At 41.4% G+C, this 25,948-nt stretch overlaps 1 protein-coding gene across 1 annotated transcript; it reads right to left on the reverse strand.

Moving 5' to 3' along the window:
• Positions 1 to 822: 822 nt before the first annotated feature.
• Positions 823 to 24,654, reverse strand: LOC139372791 (dendritic cell-specific transmembrane protein-like). Its single transcript, XM_071112594.1, has 5 exons — positions 24,009 to 24,654; positions 20,744 to 21,416; positions 20,192 to 20,310; positions 19,321 to 19,534; positions 823 to 2,314 (listed from the first exon to the last, which is right to left on the reverse strand). The coding sequence occupies exons 1-5, from the start codon at positions 24,377 to 24,379 to the stop codon at positions 2,252 to 2,254; spliced, it is 1,440 nt and encodes a 479-aa protein (XP_070968695.1). The 5' UTR covers positions 24,380 to 24,654; the 3' UTR covers positions 823 to 2,251.
• Positions 24,655 to 25,948: the final 1,294 nt, after the last annotated feature.

The following is a 25,948-nucleotide window of genomic DNA, read 5'->3' on the forward strand; positions in this document are numbered from 1 at the left end:
CATTGAGTTGTTGGGGTTTGTTTCAATATGTTCATGATTGACCATTTGAAAACAGATTCATTGATATTTGTGAATTTACATTGCTTGTTGATGAAATGTGCAGATTTGTTAGTAACTGTGAGCAAGAACAACCAACACCATCGATCATAGTTAACAAGTTTTATTGTTATTCCGCCATTGCCACACATATACCACAGGTGTTGTAAACCTCCTTCAGAACCCCATCAATACATCTTCCTTTATATATATATATATATATATATATATATAAATATATATATATATATATATATAAATATATATGGACCAAAGGCTGACTCACATATATATTTATATAAAATATGTATATAAAGTCAATCAAATCTACATCTGATGATAACAACATAAAATATAATTTTTTTAACACCTATTTATTAATTTCTGATGCAACAAACCTAGATAGTTGTTTTGTGTCTGGTGAATGTAAATATATTGCTTTTTAGACCCTTATTTTAGTAAAATGGCACTTACTTAAAAAAATATATATATATATTTCACCTTTATTTAACCAGGTAGGCTACTTAACAAGAGGCACATCTCAACAGGTGGTCCAGGTAAATCACGACATGGCACAGTTGGGGCTATCCTCTTTTGTTATTTATTGTTCCTCAAACAAGATGACGTCACAGATTCCCATCAGACCAACACCTTGAAAGCCTAAAAAGTTGTCTAACAAAACACATAAGTAAAAGATCAGACATTGCTAGAGGACTTCTTGCAGTTGGAAGACATTGCCGTTGCCATTGTAATGCATATAAAGACAATAAAAAAAGAGAAGATTGCTTTATGTTTGAGGTTTACTTTAATGAAATCAAAGGCATATTTATGAGCGTTAGAGCACAATTTAAATGCATGTACAGTTGAAGTCGGAAGTTTACAAACACTTATGTTGGAGTCATTAATTCAACCACTCCACACATTTCTTGTTAACAAACTATAGTTTTGGCAAGTCGTTAGGACATCTACTTTGTGCATGACACAAGTCATTTTTCCAACAATTGTTTACAGACAGATTATTTCACTTTTCACAATTCCAGTGGGTCAGAAGTTAACATACACTAAGTTGACTGTGCCTTTAAACATCTTGGAAAATTCCAGAAAATTATGTAATGGCTTTCGAAGCTTCTGATAGGCTAATTGACATCATTTGAGTCAATTGGAGGTGTACCTGTGTATGTATTTCTAGCCCTACCTTCAAACTCAGTTCCTCTTTGCTTGACATCATGGGGAAATCAAAATAAATCACCCAAGACCTCAGAAAAAAAATGTGTAGATCTCCACGTCTGGTTCATCCTTGGGAGCAATTTCCAAACGCCTGGAGGTACCACGTTCATCTGTACAAACAATAGTACGCAAGTATAAACACCATGGACCACACAGCCGTCATACCGCTCAGGAAGGAGACGCATTCTGTCTCCTAGAGATGAATGTACTTTGGTGCGAAAAGTTCAAATCAATCCCAGAACAACAGAAAAGGACCTTGTGGAAATGCTGGAGGAAACAGGTACAAAGTATCTATATCCACAGTAAAACAAGTCCTATATCGACATAACCTGAAAGGCCGCTCAGCAAGGAAGAAGCCACTGCTTCAAAACAGCCATAAAAAGCCAGACTATGGTTTGCAACTGCACATGGGGACAAAGATCGTACTCTTTGGAGAAATGTCCTCTGGTCTGATGAAACAAAAATATAACTATTTGGCCATAATGACCATCGTGATGAAAGAAATAAAAGCTGAGATAAATAATTCTCTCTACTATTATTCTAACTGACTTAAGACAGGGAATTTTTATTAGGATTAAATGTCAGGAATGGGTAAAAACGGAGTTTAAATGTATTTGGCTAAGGTGTATGTAAACTTGCGACTTCAACTGTATCTTATTCATAAAGACAACATCAAAGCAAAGAAGAGAAGATTACTCTGAGATTTACTTTAATGAAGTCAAAGCCATATTTTTGATAGTTTTGGAGCCCAATCCTTTGTACAACAAACTTATTCACACACTAACTATAGAAATTGGTTTATAATACAAGACATATTTACCGCGATTACAATAAACTGTTGATCTTTGCGCAACATTTACACAACATAGCAATGCAATTCAAAACAAAATTGAATCTAGTCCTAGGTCTAAGTAATTCTACAGGTGATTGCCTGAATGCATGACAAAGCAAAAATCAATTTCCCAGATGATCACTGTTTTGGATTTCTTCAGGTGAGACGCATATCATTCTCCTTTGCAGTGTGGAAGAACAGTGGAAACCAGAAGCTTTTCTGCAATAAAATAAAGAATAAGAATAAGACATCACTTCTTCACATTATGTAATCATTTCAATGAATGACTAGAATGCAACTTCAGAGCTAAAGAAAGTTGATTTGATGTTAAGTTATATGAAGTTAATATAAGACATTTCATGAAGCTAATATGATATGATGTTATTTCAAGTTGATATGACATTATATGAAATTGATATGATATGACATTATATGAAGATAATATGGTATGAACTTATATATGAAGGTAGTACGATATGACGTTTTGGAGTTATACGTAGTTAATATGATATGATGTTATATGGAGGTAATGTTATAGGAAGTTTCATGAAGTAGCTAGTAAATTAAGTTTTCTGAAGCTAAAATGTTATATGAAGTTGATATGATACATTTATATGAAGTTGATATGATATGACATTATATGAAGCTAGTGTGATATGATACAGTGCCTTCGGAAAGTATTCAGACCCCTTGACTTTTTCCACATTATGTTACGTTACAACCTTATTCTAAAATGGATTAAATAAAACATTTTCTTAAGCAATCTACACACAATACCCCATGATGACAAAGCAAAAACTGGTTTATAGAAATGTTGGCACATTTATTGCAAATGAAAAACCGAAATACCTTATTTACATAAGAATTCAGACCCTTTGCTAAGACTCAGAATTGAGCACAGGTGCATCCTGATTCCATTGATCATCCTTGAGATGTTTCTTCAAATTGATTGGAGTCCACCTGTGGTAAATTCTATTGATTGGACATGGTTTAGAAAGGCACACACTTGTCTATATAAGGTCCCACAGTTGACAGTGCATGTCAGAGCAAAAACCAAGCCATGAGGATGGCCGTAAAACTGTCCGTAAAAGGTTCGAGACAGGATTATGTCGAGGCACAGATCTGGGGAAAGGTACAAAAAAATGCAGCATTGAAGGTCCCCAAGAACACAGTGGACAACATCATTCTTAAATGGAAGAAGTTTGGAATCGTCAAGGCTCTTCCTAGAGCTAAGCAATCAAGGGAGGAGGGCCTTGGTCAGGGAGATGACCAAGAACCCAATGGTCACTCTGACAGAGCTCTAGAGTTCCTTTGTGGAGATGGGAGAACTTTCCAGAAGGACAACCATCTCTGCAGCACTCCAACAATCTGGCCTTTATGGTAGAGTGGCATAACGGAAGCCACTCCTCAATAAAAGGCACATGACAGCCCTCTTGGAGTTTACCAAAAGGCACCTAAAGACTCTCAGACCATGAGAAACAAGATTCTCTGGTCTGATGAAACCAAGTTGGACTCTTTGGCCTGAATGCCAACCATCACATCTTCCATTCCTGTGGCGGTCCTCATGAGAGCCAGTTTCATCATAGCTCTTGATGGTTTTTGCAACTGCACTTGAAGAAACTTTCAAAGTTCTTGAAATGTCCAAATTGACTGACCTTCATGTCTTAAAGTAATGATGGACTGTCGTTTCTCTTTGCTTATTTGAGCTGTTCTTGCCATTAATATGGACTTGGTCTTTCACCAAATAGGGCTATCGTCTAAATACCACCCCTACCTTGTTGCAACACAATTGATAGGCTGAAACGCAATGGGAAGGAAAGAAATTACACAAATTAACTTTTTACGGGCCACACCTGTTAATTGAAATGCATTCCAGGTGACTACCTCATGAAGCTTGGTTGAGAGAATGCCAAGAGTGAGCAAAGCTGTCATAAAAGCAAAGGGTGGCTACTTTGAATAATCTCAAATATATTTTGATTTGTTGAACACTTTTCTTGTTTACTACATGATTCCATATGTGTTATTTCATAGTTTTGATGTCTTCATTATTATTCTACAATGTAGAAATAAAGAAAAACCCTTGAATGAGTTGGTGTGTCCAAACTTTTGACTGTTACTGTATAAGAAGTTAATGTTATATGAAGCTAATATAATACATTATATGAAGTAATTATGCTATGACTTGGGTGACTGGAGTCTTTGACAATTGTTTGGGCCCTCCTTTGACACTGCCTAGTATAGAGGTCCTGGATGGTAGGAAGCTTGGCCCCAGTGATGTACTGGGTCGTACGCACTACCATTTGTAGCGCCTTATGGTCGGATGCCTAACAGTTGCCTTACCAGGCGGTGATGCAACCGGTCAGGATGCTCTCGATTGTCCATCTGTATAACATTTTGAGGATCTGGGGACCCATGTCAAATCTTTTCACTCTCCTGAGGGGGAATAGGTTTTGTCGTGCCCTCTAAATGACTGTCTTGGTGTTTTTGGACCATGATAGTTCGTTGGTGATGTGGACACCAAGGAACTTGAAACTCTCAACCCGCTCCACTCCTATTCCTGTAGTCCACGATTATCTACTTTGTTGTCCTGGCACCACACTGCCAGGTCTCTGACCTCATCCCTATAGACTGTCTTATCATTGTCTGTAATCAGGCCTACCACTGTTTCATCAGCAAACTTAATGGTGTTGAAGTCATGCCTGGCCATGCAGTCGTGGGTGAACAAGGGAGTACAGGAGGGGACTAAGCACACACCCCTTAGCGGCCCCCGTGTTGAGGATCAGCGTGGCAGATGTGTTGTTGCCTACCCTTACCACTTGTGGGCGGCCCATCAGGAAATCCAGGATCCAGTCGCAGAGGAAGGTGTTTAGTCTAGTGATGAGCTATGTGGGCACTATGGTGTTGAATGCTGAGCTGTAGTCAATGAACAGCATTCTCACATAGGTGATCCTTTTGTCCAGGGGGGAAAGGCTGTGTGGAGTGTGATTCAGATTGCTTCATCTGTGGATCTGTTGGGTTGGTATGCGAATTGGAGTGGGTCTAGGGTTTCTGGGATGATGGTATGGATGTGAGCCATGACCAGCCTTTCAAAGCACTTCATGGCTACCGATGTGAGTGCTACTGGGCGGCAATCATTTAGGCAGGTTATTCTAGCATTCTTGGGCACAGGGACTATGATGGTCTGCTTGATACATGTTGGTATTACAGACTACATAGAATGAAAGTGTCAGTGATGACACTTGCCAGTTGTTCCGCGCATGCTCTGAGTACACACTCTGGTAATCTGTCTGGCCCCACGACCTTGTGAATGTTGACCTGTTTAAAGGTCTTGCTCACATCGGCTACGGAGAGCGTGATCACACAGTCATCCAGAATAGCTGGTGCTCTCAAGCATGTTTCAGTGTTGCTTGCCTCGAAGCGGGCATAAAAGGCACTTAGCTCGTCTGGTAGGCTTGCGTCACTGGGCAGCTCACGGCTGGGTTTCCCTTTGTAGTTTCTAATAGTTTGCAAGCCCTGCCACGTCCTACGAGCATCAGAGCCAGTGTAGTAGGATTCAATCTTAGTCCTGTATTAACGCTTTGCCTGTTTAATGTTTTGTCTGTGGAAATAGCAGGGTTTCGTATAAGCGTCCGGATTAATGTCACGCCCATTGAAAGCGGCATCTCTAGCCTTTAGCTCAGTGCGGATGTTGCCTGTAATCCATGGCTTCTGGTTGGGATATGTACGTATGGTCAATGCCGGGATGACGTCTATGCATTTATTGATGAAGCCGGTGACTGAGATGGTATACTCCTCAATGCCATTGGATGAATCACGGAACATATTCCAGTCTGTGCTAGCAAAATAGTCCTGTAGCGTAGCATCCGCATCATCTGACCACTTCTATATTGAACGAGTTACTGGTACTTTCTGCTTTAGTTTTTGCAGGAATCAGGAGGATAGAATTATGGTCAGATCTACCAAATGGAGGGCGAGGGAGAGCTTTGTGTGTGGAGTAAAGGTGGTCTAGAATTTTTTTTTCCTCTGGTTGCACTTGTGACATGCTGGTAGGAATTAGGTCTTCAGGATTTAAGTTTGCCTTCATTAAAGGCCACTAGGGGCGCCGCTTCTGGATAATTATGGATGTCCCCAGGCACCCTCATTTGTTGACTTCTGTGATCGAAAAAGCCTTGGTTTCATGCATGTCAACATCAGAAGCCTCCTCCCTAAGTTTGTTTTACTCACTGCTTTAGCACATTCTGCCAACCCCGATGTCCTTGCTGTGTCTGAATCCTGGCTTAGGAAGGCCACCAAAAATTCTGAGATTTCCATACCCAACTATAACATTTTCCGTCAAGATAGGAATGCCAAAGGGGGAGGAGTTGCAGTCTACTGCAGAGATAGCCTGCAAAGTATTGTCATACTTTCCAGGTCCATACCCAAACCGTTCAAACTTCTAATTTAAAAAATGTATCTCTCCAGAAATAAGTCTCTCACTGTTGCCGCCTGCTACCGACTCCCCTCAGCTCCCAGCTGTACCATGGACACCATTTGTGAATTGATCGCCCCCCCATCTAGCTTCAGAGTTTGTTCTGCTAAGTGACCTAAACTGGGATATGCTTAACACCCCGGCAGTCCTACAATCTAAGATAGATGCCCTCAATCTCACACAAATCATAAAGGAACCACCAGGGAACAACCCTAAATCTGTAAACAATGGCACCCTCATAGACGTTATCCTGACCAACTGGCCCTCCAAACACACCTCCACTGTCTTCAATCAGGATCTCAGCGATCACTGCCTCATTGCCTGTATCCGCTACGGGTCTGCAGTCAAACGACCACCCCTAATCACTGTCAAATGCTCCCTAAAACACTTCTGCAAGCAGGCCTTTCTAATCGACCTGGCCCGGGTATCCTGGAAGGATATTGACCTCATCCCGTCAGTTGAGGATGCCTGGTCATTCTTTAAAAGTAACTTCCTCACCATCTTAGATAAGCATGCTCCGTTCAAAAAATGCAGAACTAAGAACAGATATAGTCCTTGGTTCACCCCAGACCTGACTGCCCTTGACCAGCACAAAAACATCCTGTGGCGTTCTGCAATAGCATCGAATAGTCCCCGCGATATGCAACTGTTCAGGAAAGTCAGGAACCAATACACGCAGTCAGTCAGGAAAGCAAAGGCCAGCTTTTTCAAGCAGAAATTTGCATCCTGCAGCTCTAACTCCAAAAAGTTCTGGGACACTGTAAAGTCCATGGAGAACAAGAGCACCTCCTCCATGCTACCCACTGCACTGAGGCTAGGTAACACGGTCACCACCGATAAATCCATGATAATCGAAAACTTCAACAAGCATTTCTCAACAGCTGGCCATGCCTTCCTCCTGGCTACTCCAACCTCGGCCAACAGCTCCGCCCCGACCCGCAGCTACTCGCCCAAGCCTCCCCAGCTTCTCCTTTACCCAAATCCAGATAGCAGATGTTCTGAAAGAGCTGCAAAACCTGGACCCGTACAAATCAGCTGGGCTTGACAATCTGGACCCTCTATTTCTGAAACTATCCGCCGCCATTGTCGCAACCCATATTACCAGCCTGTTCAACCTCTCTTTCATATCGTCTGAGATCCCCAAGGACTGAAAAGCTGCCGCGGTCATCCCCCTCTTCAAAGGGGGAGACACCCTGGACCCAAACTGTTACAGACCTATATCCATCCTGCCCTGCCTATCTAAGGTCTCCGAAAGCCAAGTCAACAAACAGATCACTGACCATCCTGAATCCCACCGTACCTTCTCCGCTGTGCAATATGGTTTCCGAGCCGGTCACGGGTGCACCTCAGCCACGCTCAAGGTACTAAACGATATCATAACCGCCATCAATAAAAGACAGCACTGTGCACTGTGCACTGTCTTCATCGACCTGGCCAAGGCTTTCGACTCTGTCAATCACCATATTCTTATCGGCAGACTCAGTAGCCTCTGTTTTTCTAATGACTGCCTTGCCTGGTTCACCAACTACTTTGCAGACAGAGTTCAGTGTGTCAAATTGGAGGGCATGTTGTCCGGTCCTCTGGCGGTCTCTATGGGGGTGCCACAGGGTTCAATTCTCAGGCCGACTCTTTTCTCTGTATATATCAATGATGTTGCTCTTGCTGCGGGCGATTCCCTGATCCACCTCTACACAGACGACACCATTCTGTATACTTCTGGCCCTTCCTTGGACACTGTGCTAACTAACCTCCAAACGAGCTTCCATGCCATACAACACTCCTTCCGTGGCCTCCAACTGCTCTTAAACTCTAGTAAAACCAAATGCATGCTTTTCAACCGTTTGCTGCCTATTCCGACCTAGAATATGTGGAGATCTATAAGTACCTAGGTGTCTGGCTAGACTGTAAACTCTCCTTCCAGACTCATATCAAACATCTCCAATCCAAAATCAAATCTAGAATCGGCTTTCTATTTAGCTAAATAGATGGTGACAAATAATATCGATGAGAACTGTCTTGGTAGGTAGTGTGGCCTACAGTTTATCATGAGGTATTCTACCTCAGGCGGGCAATATCTCGAGACTTCTTTAATATTAGACATCACGCAACAGCAGTGATTGACAAATACACACACCCCCACCCCTCGTCTTACCAGACGTAGCTGCTCTGTCCTGCCGATGCACGGAAAACCCAGCCAGCTCTATATTAGTTTTGTCGTCGTTCAGCCACGACTCTGTGAAACATAAGATATAACAGTTTTGAATGTCCCATTGGTAGGATAGTCTCGACCGTAGCGCATCCAATTTGTTTTCCAGTGATTGCACGTTAGCCAATAGAACCGATGGTAATGGTGACTTACTCACTCGCCTCCGAATCCTCACAAGGCACCCCAACCTTCTCCCTCTGTATCTCCGCCTTTTCTTCACGCAAATGACGGGTATTTGGGCCTGGTCTCATTAAGAAAAATCTTTGTCCAGTTCAAGGTGAGTAATTTCTGTTCTGATGTCCAGATGATCTCTTTGGTCATAAGAGACGATAGCAGCATCTTTATGTACAAAATAAGTTACAAACAATGCAAAAAAATAATAAAAAAATTGCACAGTTGGTTAGGAACCCGTAAAACTGCAACCCCTCCGGCGCCATTATACTACATAATGTTGTTATTTCAAGCTAATATGATATGCCGTTATATGAAGTTGACATAATATTAAGTTATTTGAAACTAATATGACATGATGTTACATGACATCGATATGATATGACGATATATGAAGCTAAAATTATGATGTGATGTGGGAAGTTAATAGATATATGAAGGTAATATGATATGATGTTTTATGAGGTTATGACATTATTTTAATATAATAAAATACGTTAAATGAAATAGATATGATATTAAGTTATGGAGCTAATATGATATGACATTATGAAGCTAATATAATATGTTATATGAAGTAGAGGTTATATTTATGTATATGAAGCTGACATAAGATATTATGTGAAGTGAATATGACTTGAAGTTATATGAAGCTTATGATATGTGGATATACGATGCTCATATGATGTGACATTATATATAATTAAATGATAAGGAGTTATATAAAGTAAATCTCATGTGAAGGTGATGTTATGTTTTATGAAGTAGATATTAAGTTACAGTATATGCAGCTAATATAATATGTTACTTCAACCTAATATTATATGATGTTTTATGGAGTCATTTAAAGCTGATGAAATTACACTATATAAAGGTAATGTGATATGTTTTATGAAGTTATATGAAGCTAATATAATACGTTATATTTAGTAGATATCATATTAAAGAAGCTAACAACAACTGATAAGTGAAGCTAATATGACATTAAGTTATATAAAGGTAATATGATATTATATGACGTTATATGAAATGTATATGATATGACGTTTTATGAAATGATTATGATATGACGTTATATGAAGCCAATATGATGTTGTATGAAGCTAATATGATATGATGCTATATGAAGCTAAAATGTTATGATTTTATATGAAGGCAACAATACATTATGAAACTAACATACATCAACATGTATTGATCACATCTTTACTAATGCTGCAGTCATTTGCTTTAAAGCAGTATCCAAATCCATAGGATGTAGTGATCACAATATAATAGATATATCTAGGAAAACCAAAGTTCCAAAGGCTGGGCCTAATATTGTGTATAAGAGGTCATACAATAAGTTTTGTAGTGATTCATATGTTAAAGATGTAAAGAATATTAGCTGGTCTGTGGTGTGTAGTGAGGAGTCACCAGACACTGCACTTGACACATTTATGAAATTGCTTATTCAAGCATGCACCCATTAAGAAAATGACTATAAAAACTGTTAAATCCCCTTTGATTGACGAGGAATTGATTTTTTTTATGGTTGTGAGGGATGAGGCAAAAGGTTTGGCAAATAAATATGGCAGCCCAACTGATTGGCAAACGAACTGCAAATTAAGAAATCATGTAAGTTTGTGAGTGCTTTTGGTGACAAGACAAATTTCTTCAGCCTCCTGAGGTTGAAGAGGCGCTGCTGCGCCTTCTTCACCATGCTGTCTGTGTGGGTGGACCAATTCAGTTTTTCCGTGATGTGTATGCCGAGGAACTTACTACCCTCTCCACTACTGTCCCGTCGATGTGGACAGGGGGGTGCTCCCTTTGCTGTTTCCTGAAGTCCACGATCATCTCCTTTGTTTTGTTGACGTTGAGTGTGAGGTTAATTTCCTGACACCCCACTCCGAGGGCCCTCACCTCCTCCCTGTAGGCCGTCTCGTCGTTGTTGGTAATCAAGCCTACCACTGTAGTTTCATCTGCAAACTTTATGATTGAGTTGGAGGCGAGCATGGCCACGCAGTCATGGGTGAACAGGGAGTACAGGAGAGGGCTCAGAACGCACCCTTGTGGGGCCCCAGTGTTAAGGATCAGCGGGGTGGAGATGTTGTTACCTACCCTCACCACCTGGGGGCGGCCCGTCAGGAAGTCCAGTACCCAGTTGCACAGGGTGGGGTCGAGACCTAGGGTCTTGATGATGAGTTGATGATTAGTTTGGAGGGTACTATGGTGTTAATTGCTGAGCTGTAGTCGATGAACAGCATTCTCACATAGGTATTCCTCTTGTCCAGATGGGTTAGGGCAGTGTGCAGTGTGGTTGTGATTGCGTCGTCTGTGAACCTATTGGAGTGGGTCTAGGGTGTCAGGTAGGGTGGAGATGATTTGGTCCTTGACAAGTCTTTCAAAGCACTTCATGATGACGGAAGTGAGTGCTATGGGGCGGTAGTCGTTTAGCTCAGTTACCTTGGGAACAGCTTTCTTGGGGACAGGAACAATGGTGGCCCTCTTGAAGCATGTGGGAACAGCAGACTGGGATAAGGATTGATTGAATATGTCCGTAAACACACCAGCCAGCTGGTCTGCGCATGCTCTGAGGCGCGGCTGGGGATGCCATCAGGGCCTGCAGCCTTGCGAGGGTTAACACGTTTAAATGTTTTACTCACGTTGGCTGCAGTGAAGGAGAGTCCACAGGTTTTGGTAGCGCGCCGTGTCAGTGGCACTGTATTGTCCTCAAAGCGAGCAAAGAAGTTCTTTAGTCTGTCTGGGAGCAAGACATCCTGGTCCGCGACGGGGCTGGTTTTCTTTTTGTAATCCGTGATTGACTGTAGACCCTGCCACATACCTCTTGTGTCTGAGCCGTTGAATTGCGACTCTACTATGTCTCTATACTGAAGCTTAGCTTGTTTGATTGCCTTGCGGAGGGAATAGCTACACTGTTTGTATTCGGTCATGTTTCCGGTCTCCTTGCCCTGATTAAAAGCAGGTGTTCGCACTTTAAGTTTCGCCCGAATGCTGTCATAAATCCACGGTTTCTGGTTTGGGAATGTTTTAATGGTTGCTGTGGGTACGACATCGCTGATGCACTTGCTAATAAACTCGCTCACCGAATCAGCGTATTCGTCAATGTTGTTGTTTGACGCAGTGCGAAACTTATCCCACTCCACGTGATCGAAGCAATCTTGAGACGTGGAATCAGATTGGTCGGACCAGCATTCAACAGACCTGAGCGCGGGAGCTTCCGGTTTTAGTCTCTGTCTATAGGGTGGGAGCAACAAAATGGAGTCGTCGTCAGCTTTTCCAAAAGGAGGGCGGGGGAGGGCCTTATATGCGTCGTGGAAGTTAGAATAACAATGATCCAGGGTTTTACCAGCCCTGGTAGCACAATCAATATACTGATAGAATTTAGGGAGTCTTGTTTTCAGATTAGCCTTGTTAAATTCCCCAGCTATGAATGCAGCCTAGGATATGTGGTTTCCAGTTTAAATAGAGTCAAATAAAGTTCGTTCAGGGCCGTCGATGTGTCTGCTTGGGGGTGAATATATGTGGCTGTGATTATAATCGAAGATAATTCTCTTGGTAGATAATGCGGTCGACATTTGATTGTGAGGTATTGTGAGGTAAGTCAGGAGAACAGAAGGACTTGAGTTCCTGTATGTTGTTATGATCACACCACGTCTCGTTAATCATAAGGCATTACCCCCCCCACCCCTCTTCTTACCAGAAAGATGCTTGTTTCTGTCAGCGCGATGCGTGAAGAAACCAGCTGGCTGTACCGACTCCGATAGCGTGTCTCGAGTGAGCCGTGTTTCCGTGAAGCAAAGAACGTTACAGTCTCTTATGTCTCTCTGGAATACTACCCTTGCTCGGATTTCATCAACCTTGTTGTCAAGAGACTGGACATTAGCGAGTAGTATGCTCTGGAGCAGTGCGCAATGTGCCCGTCTCCGGAGCCTGACCAGAAGACCGCTTCATCTGCCCCTTTCACGGCAACGTTGTTTTGGTTCGCCGGCTGGGATCCGATCCATTGTCCTGGGTGGTGGGCAAAACACAGGATCCGCTTCGAGAAAGTCGTATTCCTGGTTGTAATGATGGTGAGTTGACGTTGCTCTTAAATCCAGTAGTTCCTCCCGACTGTATGTAATAAAACCTAAGATTACCTGGGGTACCAATGTAAAAAAAAAAAAATACTGCATAGTTTGCTAGGACCGCGAAGCGAGGCGACCATCTCTGTTGGCGCCGGCGCCGACAGGTAGATGCAGGTATTCCCCAGGATAGCTGTTTAGGCCTCTTGTTTTTTTCAATCTTTACAAATGACATGTTACTGGCTTTGAGTAAAGCCAGTGTGTTTATGTATGCAGATGACTCAACACTATACACGTCAGCTTCTACAACGACTGAAATTACTGCAACACTTAACCTCTCTAGGATAGGGGACGCTAGCGTCTCACTTGGCAAAAAGCCAGGGAAAATGCAGCACTGCAAATTCAAATAAAATGATATAAAAATCTAACTTTCATTAAATCACACGTAAAATACTAAATTAAAGCTACACTCGTTGTGAATCCAGCCAACATGTCAGATTTTAAAAAGGCTTTTCGGCAAAAGCATAAGAAGCTATTATCTGATGATAGCACAATAGTAAACAAAGAGGGTAGCATATTTCAACCCTGCAGACGCTACACAAAACGCAGAAATAAAATATAAAACATGCATTACCTTTGACGAGCTTCTTTTGTTGGCACTCCAATATGTCCCATAAACATCACAATTGGTCCTTTTTGTTCGATTAATTCCATTGATATATATATCCAAAATGTCAATATATTTGGCGCGTTTGATCCAGAAAAACACTGGTTGAAAAATGGTTTCTCTCTTTGTTTACGGAGGTGCTATCCTCAAATAATAGCATTGTTTGCTTTCGCCTAAAAGCCTTTTTGAAATCTGACATATTGGCTGGATTCACAACAAGTGTAGCTTTATTTTGCTATCTTGCATGTGTGATTTAATGAAAGTTTGATTTTTATAGTAATTTATTTGAATTTGGCATGTCAATTTCTCATGGCTCAAAGTGGAAGAGAGATTGACATTGTAGTATCTTAAGAGGCTTCTTAAGTACAGTTTTAGTATTTAATTGTAACTGAGAATAACATTCCCTAATGCACCTGTCGTAAACTACCTGAGGCTTTCTCAAGCATGGTTATATATGGCAGACATATCAAATGGCTACGGATAGAGGAAAGCAACCCCCATCTTGAGTCAATATTGCCAAGCTGAAGGTACTGAGCTGTCTGTTTAAAATACTAGCAAACAGCTCGGACACCCATGCATACCCCACAAGACATGCCACCAGAGGTCTTGTTACAGTCCCCAAGTCCAAAACAGACTGTGGGAGGTGCACAGTACTACACAGAGCCATGACTACATGGAACTATATTCCACATCTGGTAACTGATGTAGTAGAAGCAGTAGAATCAGATTTAAAAAGCAGGTAGAAATACACCTTATGGAACAGCGGGGACTGTGAAGTAACACAAATATAGGCACAGACATATGCATACACACATGATAACACACGTACTGTACACACACATACACATGGATTTTATGTTGTAGATATGTTGTAGTGGAGTATGGGCCTGAAGGCGCACACTTAGTGTGTTGTGAATTCTGTAATAACTCTTCCTGGACCCCAGGAAGAGTAGCTGCTCCCTTGGGGATCCATAATAAATACAAATATGATATTACGTTATGATTCTAATATGATGTGACGTTACATGAAGAAGATATATGAATTTGACAAAGTATTTTCATTTCAAGTTAAAGTGTACTGTTAGCTAGCTAGCTAACGTTAGCTGTCTGGCTCGCTAACTACCGTTACGTCATGCGTTGGGTTTCATTGTTTACCTAGCTAGCTATCTAGCTACATTTCTTAACAAAAGACTCTCGTCTTAGTGTGGCAGAGAGCAGAATAACTGATGCATTTTTTGAATGCTCAACACCCGTTGAATATGTCCAGTGTCAGTAAACGTTGGCAACAAATCAACCCTACTTATTGGCCAGAGTGTCGAGTGTGCGCTCTGAATGCGAAACACTCTGCATTTAGTAACGGACAATCTGACAGCACAGTTGCAGTCACCAATGCTCTGGATAACATAACAGCTTAACCAGCTCTGATAGGGCGAGTAATGTTCAGTGAGATGTTCTCTCTCTCTTAAATGTCTGGAAGTAGCTGGCAAGTTAGTACAGAAAGCACAGATCAACCCTTAAAGAGATGGGTGGGGCTAAGGCTTAAGAGAGTGTGAACAATGCTGAATGGGTGTAAACAAAGAAGGGCTCTCCAATAGTAGTACCAAAACTTTGAAAGACGGTTTTCTCAAAAGTGAGTATACAAGTTCACCAACTTTCAAAGCAGAATTACTTTCCCATTGTTTCCTCAAATGCAATGTTTGATATGCCATTTTGTAGATCTGAGTCTACTTTTATCCATGTAAAAAACAGATGTTAAAATGTTGGGACTGAATCTAGGTGGTGATTCACGTATGATATGAAGTTATATGAAGCTAAAATGATGACGCTATAAAAATATATATTTTTTTCCCCACCTTTTTTTTAACCAGGTAGGCCAGTTGAACAAGTTCTCATTTAAAACTGCGACCTGGCCAAGATAAAGCAAAGCAGTGCGACACTAACAACACAGTAAGATAAGGGAGTTAAGGCAATAAATAGGCCATAGTGGCGAAATAAATGACAATTTTGAATTAACGCTGGAGTGATAATGTGTAGATGATGATGTGCAAGTAGAGATACTGGGGTGCAAAATAAATAACAATACTGGGGATGAGGTAGTTGGGTTAGAGCTATTTATATATGGGCTGTGCACAGGTGCAATGATCGGTAAGCTGCTCTGACAGCTGATGCTTAAAGCTAGTGAGGGAGATATTAGTCTCCAGCTTCAGTGATTTTTGCAATTCCTTCCAGTCATTGGCAGCAGAGAACTGGAAGGAAAGGCGGCCAAAGGAGGAGTTGGCTTTGGGGATGACCAGTGAGATATACCTGCTGGAAAGCGTGCTATGGGTTGGTGTTGCTATAGGGACCAGTGAGCTGAGATAAGGCGTGGCTTTACCTAGCAAAGACTTATAGATGACCTGGAGCCAGTAGGTTTGGCGACGAATATGAGGCGAGGGCCAGCCAACGAGAGCATACATGTCGCAGTGGTGGTTAGTATATGGGGCTTGGTGACAAAACGGATGGCACTGTGATAGACTGCATCCAATTTGTTGAGTAGAGTGTTGGAGGCTATTTTGTAAATGACATCGCTGAAGTCGAGGATCGGTACGAGAGTCAGTTTTACGAGGGTATGTTTAGCAGCTTAAGTGAAAGAGGCTTTGTTGCGAAACAGGAAGCCGATTCTAGATTTAATTTTGGATTGGAGATGCTTAATGTGACTCTTGAGGAGAATTTACAGTCTAACCATACACCTAGGTATTTATAGTTGTCCACATATTCTAAGTCAGAACCGTCCAGAGTAGTGATGCTAGATGGGAGGGCAGGTGTGGGCAGTGATCGGTTGAAGAGCATGCATTTAGTTTTTGTTTTACTAGCATTTAAGAGCATTTGGAGGCCACGGAAGGAGTTGAAGGATTAACATTTTTCTAAAGACCCCCACCATTGATTATGTTGTTATTAATTTGCTTATGTGCCATTGTACTTATGCTCACTGTATAGCTGAACATTGAGGCCTCTCTGTGTCTAGCTCTCTGCCAAAACCCGCAGCCCCGCATCTGTGAGAAAAGGTGAGAAAAGGGACTGAGGGTGATAGCGAGACACAGAGAGACTATGTCTGTTTTTCTCTGAAATAAGGGCAGATTTGCATACCGCTGAGACAGGTTCTCAGAAACCTTGTGTTAAGAATAACTTGTTCTTTTAGCTACACATGCAGGGTTGACAGAGGAAATCACACCACAAGGTGCAATCTTGGAGATTGCACCTTGTGCGATCAGATCCTGTCTCTCTTTTGTTGGGGGCAGAACACAGGAGAGAGATCAGTTGTATGTCTAATGTTTGATATTTGATTTCTGTCTACAGCTGTATATGGATAAAATTTTTATGATTTATAAGTGCACATTTTGAGTGTTCCTTACTTGTTAAGTAAATAACGGAGCCCATAAAAGTGGAACCAACAGAGTGTTGTATGACATTGAAGCTCATCTGGAGGTTTGTTAACACAGTGTCCAATGAAGGAAAAGAAGTATACAGAATGGTGTTGTCTGCGTAGAGGTGAATCAGAGAATCACCAGCAGTAAGAGCGACATCATTGATATATACAGAGAAAAGAGTCGGCCCGAGAATTGAACTCTGTGGCACCCCATAGAGACTGCCAGAGATCCGGACAACAGGCCCTCCGATTTAACACACTGAACTCTATCTGAGAAGTAGTTGGTGGACCAGGCAAGACAGTCATTAGAAAAACCAGGGCTGTTGAGTCTGACGATAAGAATGCGGTGATTGACAGAGTCGAAAGACGGCTGCACAGTACTGAGCATGACCAGCTTAGAAACCAAAACACACCAAGACAATCATGAAGAGGGCACGACAAAGCCTATTCCACCTCAGGAAACTAAAAAGATGTGGCATTGGTCCTGAGATCCTTAAAAGGTTCTACAGCTGTAACATCGAGAGCATCCTGACTGGTTGCATCACTGCCTGGTACGGCAATTGCTCGGCCTCTGACCTCAAGGCACTACAGAGGGTAGTGTGTACGGCCCAGTACATCACAGGGGCTTAGCTGCCTGCCATCCAGGACCTCTACACAAGGCGGTGTCAGAGGAAGGCCCCAGCCACCCCAGTCATAGATTGTCATAGATTGTTCTCTCTACTACCGCATGGCAAGCGATACCGGAGTGCCAAGTCTAGGACAAAAAGGACAAAAAGGCTTCTCAACAGTTTTTACCCCCCAAGCCATAAGACTCCTGGTAATCAAATGTCTACCCAGACTATTTGCACTGCCTGGTACGGCAACTGCTCGGCCTACAGAGGGTAGTGCGTATGGCCCAGTACATCACTGGGGCTAAGCTGCCTGCCATCCAGGACCTCTACACCAGGCGGTGTCAGACGAAGGCCCTAAAAATTGTCAATGATCCCAGCCACACCAGTCATAGGCTATTCTCTCTACTACCACATGGCAAGCGGTACCGGAGGGCCAAGTCTAGGACCAAAAGGCTTCTCAACAGTTTTTACCCACCAAGCCATAAGACTCCTGAACAGGAAATCAAATGGCTACCCGGACTATTTGCATTGTGTGCCCCCCAACCCCTCTTTTTTACGCAGCTGCTACTCTCTGTTTATCATATATGCATAGTCACTTTAACTATACATTCATGTACATACTACCTCAATCAGCCCGACTAACCGGTGCCCCCACACATTGGCTACCTGGACTGTCTGCGTTGTGTCCCGCCACCAGCCACCCACCCACCAACCCCTCTTTCACGCTACTGCTACTCTCTGTTCATCATATATGCATAGTCACTTTAACCATACCTTCATGTACATACTACCTCAATCAGCCTGACTAACCGGTGCCTGTATATAGCCTTGCTACTGTTATAGCCTCGCTACTTACTGTATATAGCCTCGCTACTGTATATAAACTCGCTACTGTATATAGCCTCGCTACTGTTATTTTCCAAAGTCTTTTTTACTGTTGTTTTTATGTCTTTACTTATCTATTGTTCACCTAATGCCTTTTTTTAACTTAACAATTGCACTGTTGGTTAGAGCCTGTAAGTAAGCATTTGACTGTAAGGTCTACTTATTTGTACCAGTACCCCCTGTATATGGCCTCACTATTGCTATGTACTGCTGCTCTTTTACTATTTGTTATTCTTATCTCTTACTTTTTTATTTAGTTATTTATTTTCAGTATTTTATTTTTTATTTGTTTTTATTATTGTAATTTTCATTTATTTTTTTGTATTTTTTTCCTTTTCTTTTTAGGTATTTTCTTTAAACTGCATTGTTGGTTTAAGGACTTGTAAGTAAGCATTTCACTGTTGTTCACCTGTTGTATTCAGCACATGTGACAAATCAAATTTGATTTGATTTGACTATGGACGTCCAGTCATTGTTTTAACGCTAGATAGCAACTTAATTCAAACTGCATGCAGAGACATAAAAATGCTACCCGCGAGTTGATTTGATTTTTGATTTGATTTGGATCTCTTGGACTAATCTTCCAAAATCCCAACGTATCCATTTAAGTTATATGAAGCTAATATAAGATGTTACATGAAGCTAATATGATATTAAGTTATACGAAATGGATATGTTGGGATTTTGGTCCAGAGTCAGATGAACTCGTTTAAGGACTATAGGAAGCTAATATGATAGAACCCGTACTTGTTTTAGCAGTCTCAGCAGAGCAGTCCTCTTCGTTGGAGGCCTTGTCTTGGCTCTTTTGTGGCTGATCTTAGCATGAAGTTGCTGCACCCTCTGGTCTGCGTTGTCGTTGTAGAACTGTTCTGAGACCAGTAGTTTGAGCTGACCCATCTTGGCAGACAGCAGGTCTAGGACCAGTAGAACAACCAGGATAACTGACAGTGGGACCAGAGACCTGGAGACGAACAGGGAGGGTTGGGGTTAGGGTTTGCAGGTCTAGGACCAGTATATAACAGACAGGTCGACCACAGACCTGGAGACAGGACTCGCAATTACCTTCTTTTGTCACCGTACAGGTACCGTCCTGAAGTGCAATTTCAACTGTCCCAAACTGAACTTGAACAGTCCCAAATTGATGTTTTATATGCCAACATGGGTCTAGGTAATTTGCAGTGCTTTTAAAGTAGTTTGTGTATTTCTGAGACAGATACAGTCTATATTACATAAACTTAATTTGGTAAGAAAAATATGTAGCATCTTAATGAAAGCAAACATCTATTACATTATTAATAATTGTAATTTATTAATTGAACATGTATACAATGTTATTTTTTTTTATTTGTTTAACTAGGCAAATCAGTTAAGAACACATTTTTATTTACAATGAAGGCCTACCTCAGCCAAACCCTAACCTGGACGAAGCTAGGCCAATTGTGTGCCTCCCTATGGGACTCCCAATCACGGCTGGTTGTGATACAGCCTGGAATTGAACCAGGGACTGTAGTGATGCCTCTTGCACTGAGATGCACTGAGATTCAGTGCCTTAGACCGCTGCACCACTCGGGCGCCATCGGTCTAGGACACGTAGATAACAGGCAGGCCGAACACAGACCTGGAGAGGAGCAGGGAGGGCTGGGGAAGGCAATCCTCCTGAAAGAGGGTGAAGGTGTAGGAGAAATCCTTCATGATGGCTCCCCCTGGGAGAGGGATAAACACGATGCTGTTGTCTTCCTGATGAATGGGAAAGAGAAAAAGAGATTGATGCCAGCCTTTGACCTAACCTAGCTAGCATTAGCGTTAGGGTTGGAGCTGGAATTATGTTAGATTTTCTCTGGAGGAGTATCTCATTAAAGTGTTACCAAGATGTTCTATCATCCTATTAAAATCAAACATTTCAAATAAAATGTAATACAATTGTATTTGTCACATTTCACTCAACCAACCATGCAGTTTTAAGAAAATATAGTTAAGAAAATATTTAATTAATAAACTAAAGTAAATAAATATATATATAAAGTAACACAGTGAAATAACAATAATGAGGCTATATACCAGGGGTACTGGTACCGACATGACATTGTATGGTTTTCTGAACCTCCGAGCATGGCAACTAACATTTAGGTTTATCTTTAGGTTAATGCTGAATGGTTCCAGTTCAACTCACGTTTAGGTTCATCTTTAGGTTAATGCTGAATGGTTTCAGTTCCAGAAGGTGTTTGTTGATAATCAGAATAAGCCAGTAGAGCAGTGCGTCCAGGGAGATGAATAAGAGCCAGGTTGGGAGGTGGGTGAGCACTGGAACCAGGAACCAGAGCATGGTGTAGCCCTCTCTCCGTGTGAAGCGGGCGGATGGGATGGAGCGGAATTGATCTGCCTCCTCTGGGCTTAGAGGGAGGAGGTAGGGCTTCCCCTCAGCTCTCTGTTGATCATCGTATCTAATAAACCTGCTGGTGATGAAAGTGTTCTGGTACTTGAGGTTGAAGAAGTATTTTCTGAGGAACAGGGTAGTGGTGATGATGACCAGGGTGACCCCTAGTACCGGGACTCCTCTCTGGAACACAGCCATCACCAGGTCGATGCACACCTCAGCGCTCTTCGCTGTTGTGTTCAGTGTCCGGACAGCATCCTGAAGTTTCACCGTCAGATCGTTGGACTCAACGCTGTGTCCGACGGTGAATGATGACTCGTACTTGACAACTCCAAAGTCTATGAACTTGTTGAGCTTCTCGCCCACCCACCTCAGCAGATTGACATAGTTATTTATTGGACTGACGTCCAACAACACTCTCTTCTTCTCCAGGTTACACACCAGACTGCTGGACACTTCTCTGAGGTTTCTGATGAAGGAATGGATGAATAAATTGATTACTAAATGGATAAAAAAATAATTACAGATGGTATTAAAATGTTTCTTATCCTTGCGCTGTTTGTGACCAGATTTCCCTGAATGCAAATTATTTGATAGATATTTTTGAAAATATTTGTGAGTTGTGATGTTTAACTCGACTCGTCTTAACCATGTGGATCTAAATAAATAACTTTCATAGCTCTACAACAAAGAACGCCACTAAGTTGTTTTTAGTTTAACCTTCCTTTCACTAGGTAATCAGTTAAGAACAAATTCTTATTTACAATTGGTATTTTATTAGGATCTCCATTAGCTGTTGCAAAAGCAGCAGCTACTTTTCCTGGGGTCCACACAAAACATGAAACATAATACAGAATGAAAAAAATACAGAACATCATCAGACGAGAACAGCTCAAGGACAGAACTACATAGATTTTTAAAAAGGCACACAGCCTACATGTCAATGCATACACAAAAACTATATGGATCAAATAGGGGAGAGTTGTGCTGTTAGGTGTTGCTTTATCTGTTTTTTGAAACCAGGTTTGCTGTTTATTTGAGCAATATGAGATGGAAGGAAGTTCCATGCAATAAGGGCTTTATATAATACTGTATGTTTTCTTGAATTTGTTCTGGATTTGGGGACTATGAAAAGACCACTGGTGGCATATCTGGTGGGATAAGTGTGTGTGTCAGAGCTGTGTGTAAGTTGACTATGCAAACAATTTGGGATTTTATCAAAAGAAGTGATGCAGTAAGTCTCTCCTCAACTCTTGGCCAAGAAAGACTGGCATGCATAGTATTTATATCAGCCCTCTGATTACAATTAAGAGCAAACGCAGCTTAACTAGATCTTTCCTTGCAGCACTGACCCACACGACTGGACAATAATCAAGATTACACAACTAGAGCCTGCAGAATTGGCTTTTTGGAGAGTGGTGTCAAAAAAGCAAAGCATCTCTTTATTACGGCCAGACCTCTCCTCATCTTTGCAACCATTGAATCTATATGTTTGACCATGACAGTTTACAATCTAAGGTAACGCCAAGTAATTTAGTCTCCTCAACTTGTTCAACAGCCACACCATTCATTACCAGATTCAGCTGAGGTCTAGCACTTAAGGAATGATTTGTACCAAATACAATGCTCTTAGTTTTAGAGATGTTCAGGAGCAGTTTATTACTGGCCACCCATTCCAAAACAGACTGCAACTCATTGTTAAGGGTTTCAGTAACTTCATTAGCTGTGATTGCTGATGTGTATATGGTTGAGTCATCAGCATTCATGAACACACAAGCTTTGTTTAATGACAGTGGCAGGTCATTGGTAAAAATAGAAAAGAGTAGAGGGTCTAGAGAGCTGCCCTGCAGTACACCACACTTTACATGTTTGACATTAAAGAAGCTTCCATTAAAGAAAACGCTTTGAGTTCGATAGATAGCTCTAAATCCACGGTATGGCAGAGGTTGAAAAGCGATAGCACTTACGTTTTTTCAACAACAGGTTCTGGTCAATAATATCAAAGGCTGCACTAAAATCTAACAGTACAGCTCCCACAATCTTCTTATTATCAATTTATTTTATCAGTCATTTGTGTCAGTGCAGTACATGTTGAGTGCCCTTCTCTATAAGCATGCTGAAAGTCTGTTGTTAATTTGTTTACAGAGAAATAGCATTGTATTTGGTCAAACACAATTTTTTCCAACAGTTTGCTAAGAGCTGCAGGCAAGTTTATAGGTCTGCTGTTAGAACCAGTAAAGGTCACTTTACCACTCTTGGGAAGCGGAATTACTAGGCTCAGATAAAAAAAAATATGACAGATAGGAGTGGCTATGGAGTCAGCTATCATCCTCAGTAGCTTTCCATCAAAGTTGTCAATGCAAGGAGGTTTGTCCTTTTTGATAGTTAACAATAATTTTTCCACCTCTCCCTAACCAACTTTACAAAATTCAAACTTGCACTGTTTTTCTTTCATTATTTGTTTTTTTTATGCATGAATATAATTTCTCACTGTTTGTCGTGGACATTTCCTGCCTAAGTTTTCCCACTTTGCCAATGAAATAATCATTAAAATAATTGGCAACATCAAATGGTTTTGTGATGAATAAGCTTAGATGTGTTTCTACATCTGCATTGCTTGGTCTTTGGGGTTTTAGGCTGGGTTTCTTTACAAGCACTTTGTGACATCTGCTGATTTTAAAAATGACTTTGACTACATTTTACCTCCACCGACATGTACAAATTACCCCGACTAACCTAACATTGACTATGTACTGGTACCCCCTGTATATGGCCTCATTATTGTTATTTTATTGTGTTACTAGAATTTTTCACTTTAGTTTATTTAGTAAATATTTTTAAAACTCTATTTTCTTTATAACTGCATTTGTTGGTTTAGGGCTTGTAAGTAAGCATTTCATGGTTAGGTCTATACCTGATGTATTCAGCGCATGTGACAAATAAAATGTTATTTTGTTTGAATTTGACCTCTGAATGTACATGACATGTACAGTATTTTGATATTTTCGTACCCAAGGGAACAATTTGTACCCTAACCGTAGCACCCCTTACCCTAACCCACCTTAAGGTGTTCTGGACATTCCAGAGGATCACCAGCCCAGTGCCTGCCGTCAGAAGCAGGTTCCTGCCCTGCTTCATAGTGCAGGAGATAAGAAACAGCAAGGAGAAGCAGCGGACTCTCTTGGAGCAGAACAGGACAGCTGTCAACAGGAGTGAGCAGCAGCCTGAGGTGACTCCACACACCACTAGGCTGTAGTTCAGAGAGAAGTAGAGGCCCAGTAGGAGGGCCCCTCCCAAGGCCAGGCTCAGGGTCAAGCAGCTGAGGAAGTGGAGGAGGATATGTCTCCAGCCCTTCCTGTGGTCCGAGGTGTAGAGCAGGACCATCATGGACCAGACCCGGAACAGAGCCAGCCTCTCAAGTTGGGATGGCATTGTAGTAGGAGGAGCAGGTTGAGGGTTTGGAGAACAGGTCCAAAATGAACAGTAAAATGATATGAAGAAATAAGTGAAATAATATCTAGTGGCACACCCCTCTTCACTCTGACGCTACCTCTCTTTGACTGTCTGACTAACCCTAACCCTAACCCTCTCTATGACTGTCAGACTGCATCACTGTGTCTCTTGTTTAAAGGAACAGTTTGTGAATCCCCTAACCATAATTGCACTAATCTAATCATAGAAGCAGGTTTTGAAATGTCATGTCCTGTAATGATGTGTGTAATGGTCTGTTGTGTATTGCTGTAATGGTTTGTGGGAGGATGTCTTGGTTTGGTTCCAACTTCAAGACATGCAGAGGAAAGCATGTCTTGACAACTGATAACTTGGGAAATACCACTTCCTTATTTGTATGACAAATCAACTTCTATCATTCCTTCTGTAGTGTCTATTGACAACAACCTGTCATCTAATTATATACAGGCTAGTTCACAAAGAAACACAAAAAGTAGGATATCAATGTAATTTGTCTCAAAACAAGAAACAATTAAAAATATCTATTGTGGCATTTACCTATTTCCATATAGCATATGTGACCCGATTCAGGAAACTAGGCGAATGTCGCAAGTCACGGCTTCACAGGAGAGCTGTTTGAACGTACAAAATATTTTTTTAATCAAAATGCATTTTTGGGCAGAAATGCCTTCTCAAACACATGAACTTTCATGTGCCTTAATATCAAACTTGTATGCCATTTGTAAATACAAATAAAAGTGTTAAATTACAACCCTAGTTGGTTTAGGCACAGAGAAAGGGAGAAACCTTCCAGCTAGCCATGATTGGCTGAGATAATGAGTGGGCTGGACATGCCGAGAGATGAGTTTGGATTGGTCTGCCATATAGCACGCGTTTGTCTATTGTAGCTGGTCAGTATGTATTGGAAATCGTGTTAAACTCTGCTTTAAATTTGTTTTTATTGTGTAGTAAAACTGCATAAACCTCATGTCAAGTTAAAGTGTACTGTTAGCTAGTTAACGTTAGCTGGCTGGCTCACTAGCTAACGTTATGTGTATGTTCTCCACTTTCTGGGGGACCGAGTTTTGAAATCAGTGGAATTCGAGTATGATAGCTAAGGAGATGGAGAAAACATCAGTCTGGATTATGTGTCAAACTAAGGGCAACCATGCATGGCATCAGACAGGAGATGTGTCCAACCATGATGTATACTGGTAAAATAGTCTAGCTAGCTACATTTTCTTTACACGTTTCTAATTTTGACAGAAAGTGGTTTCATTTCAAGTTGACTGTTAGCGAGCTAACGTTAGGTATGATCTTATTTTTCATATCTCAGACACATTTGCTTGACTAGTTAAAGCCATAGAACCTGGTTGGTTAGCTATCTGCAGATTCATGCAGGGTCGTAACGTCATGAGTTGTGATTATGATCCATTGTTTAGCTAGCTATCTACATGTCTTCAAAAAATACTCCACTCTAATTTTGACATGGCATTTTCCTTTCAAGATAGTGTAGTGTTAGCTAGTTAGCTAACGTTAGCTGTCTGGCTC

The sequence above is a fragment of the Oncorhynchus clarkii genome, chromosome 18, assembly GCF_045791955.1.
Source record: "Oncorhynchus clarkii lewisi isolate Uvic-CL-2024 chromosome 18, UVic_Ocla_1.0, whole genome shotgun sequence".
Classification (NCBI taxonomy): Eukaryota; Metazoa; Chordata; class Actinopteri; order Salmoniformes; family Salmonidae; genus Oncorhynchus; species Oncorhynchus clarkii.

What these genes read in the sequence shown, in the direction of transcription:
- LOC139372791 (XM_071112594.1), bottom strand. Translation starts at nt 24,379, where the DNA reads ATGCCATCCCAACTTGAGAGGCTGGCTCTGTTCCGGGTCTGGTCCATG. An exon ending in AATGTCCAGAACACCTTAAG is followed by an intron (nt 21,417 to 24,008) that starts GTGGGTTAGGGT and finishes TTCCTTCATCAG; the next exon opens with AAACCTCAGAGAAGTGTCCA. An exon ending in ACCTAAAGATGAACCTAAAC is followed by an intron (nt 20,311 to 20,743) that starts GTGAGTTGAACT and finishes CCCATTCATCAG; the next exon opens with GAAGACAACAGCATCGTGTT.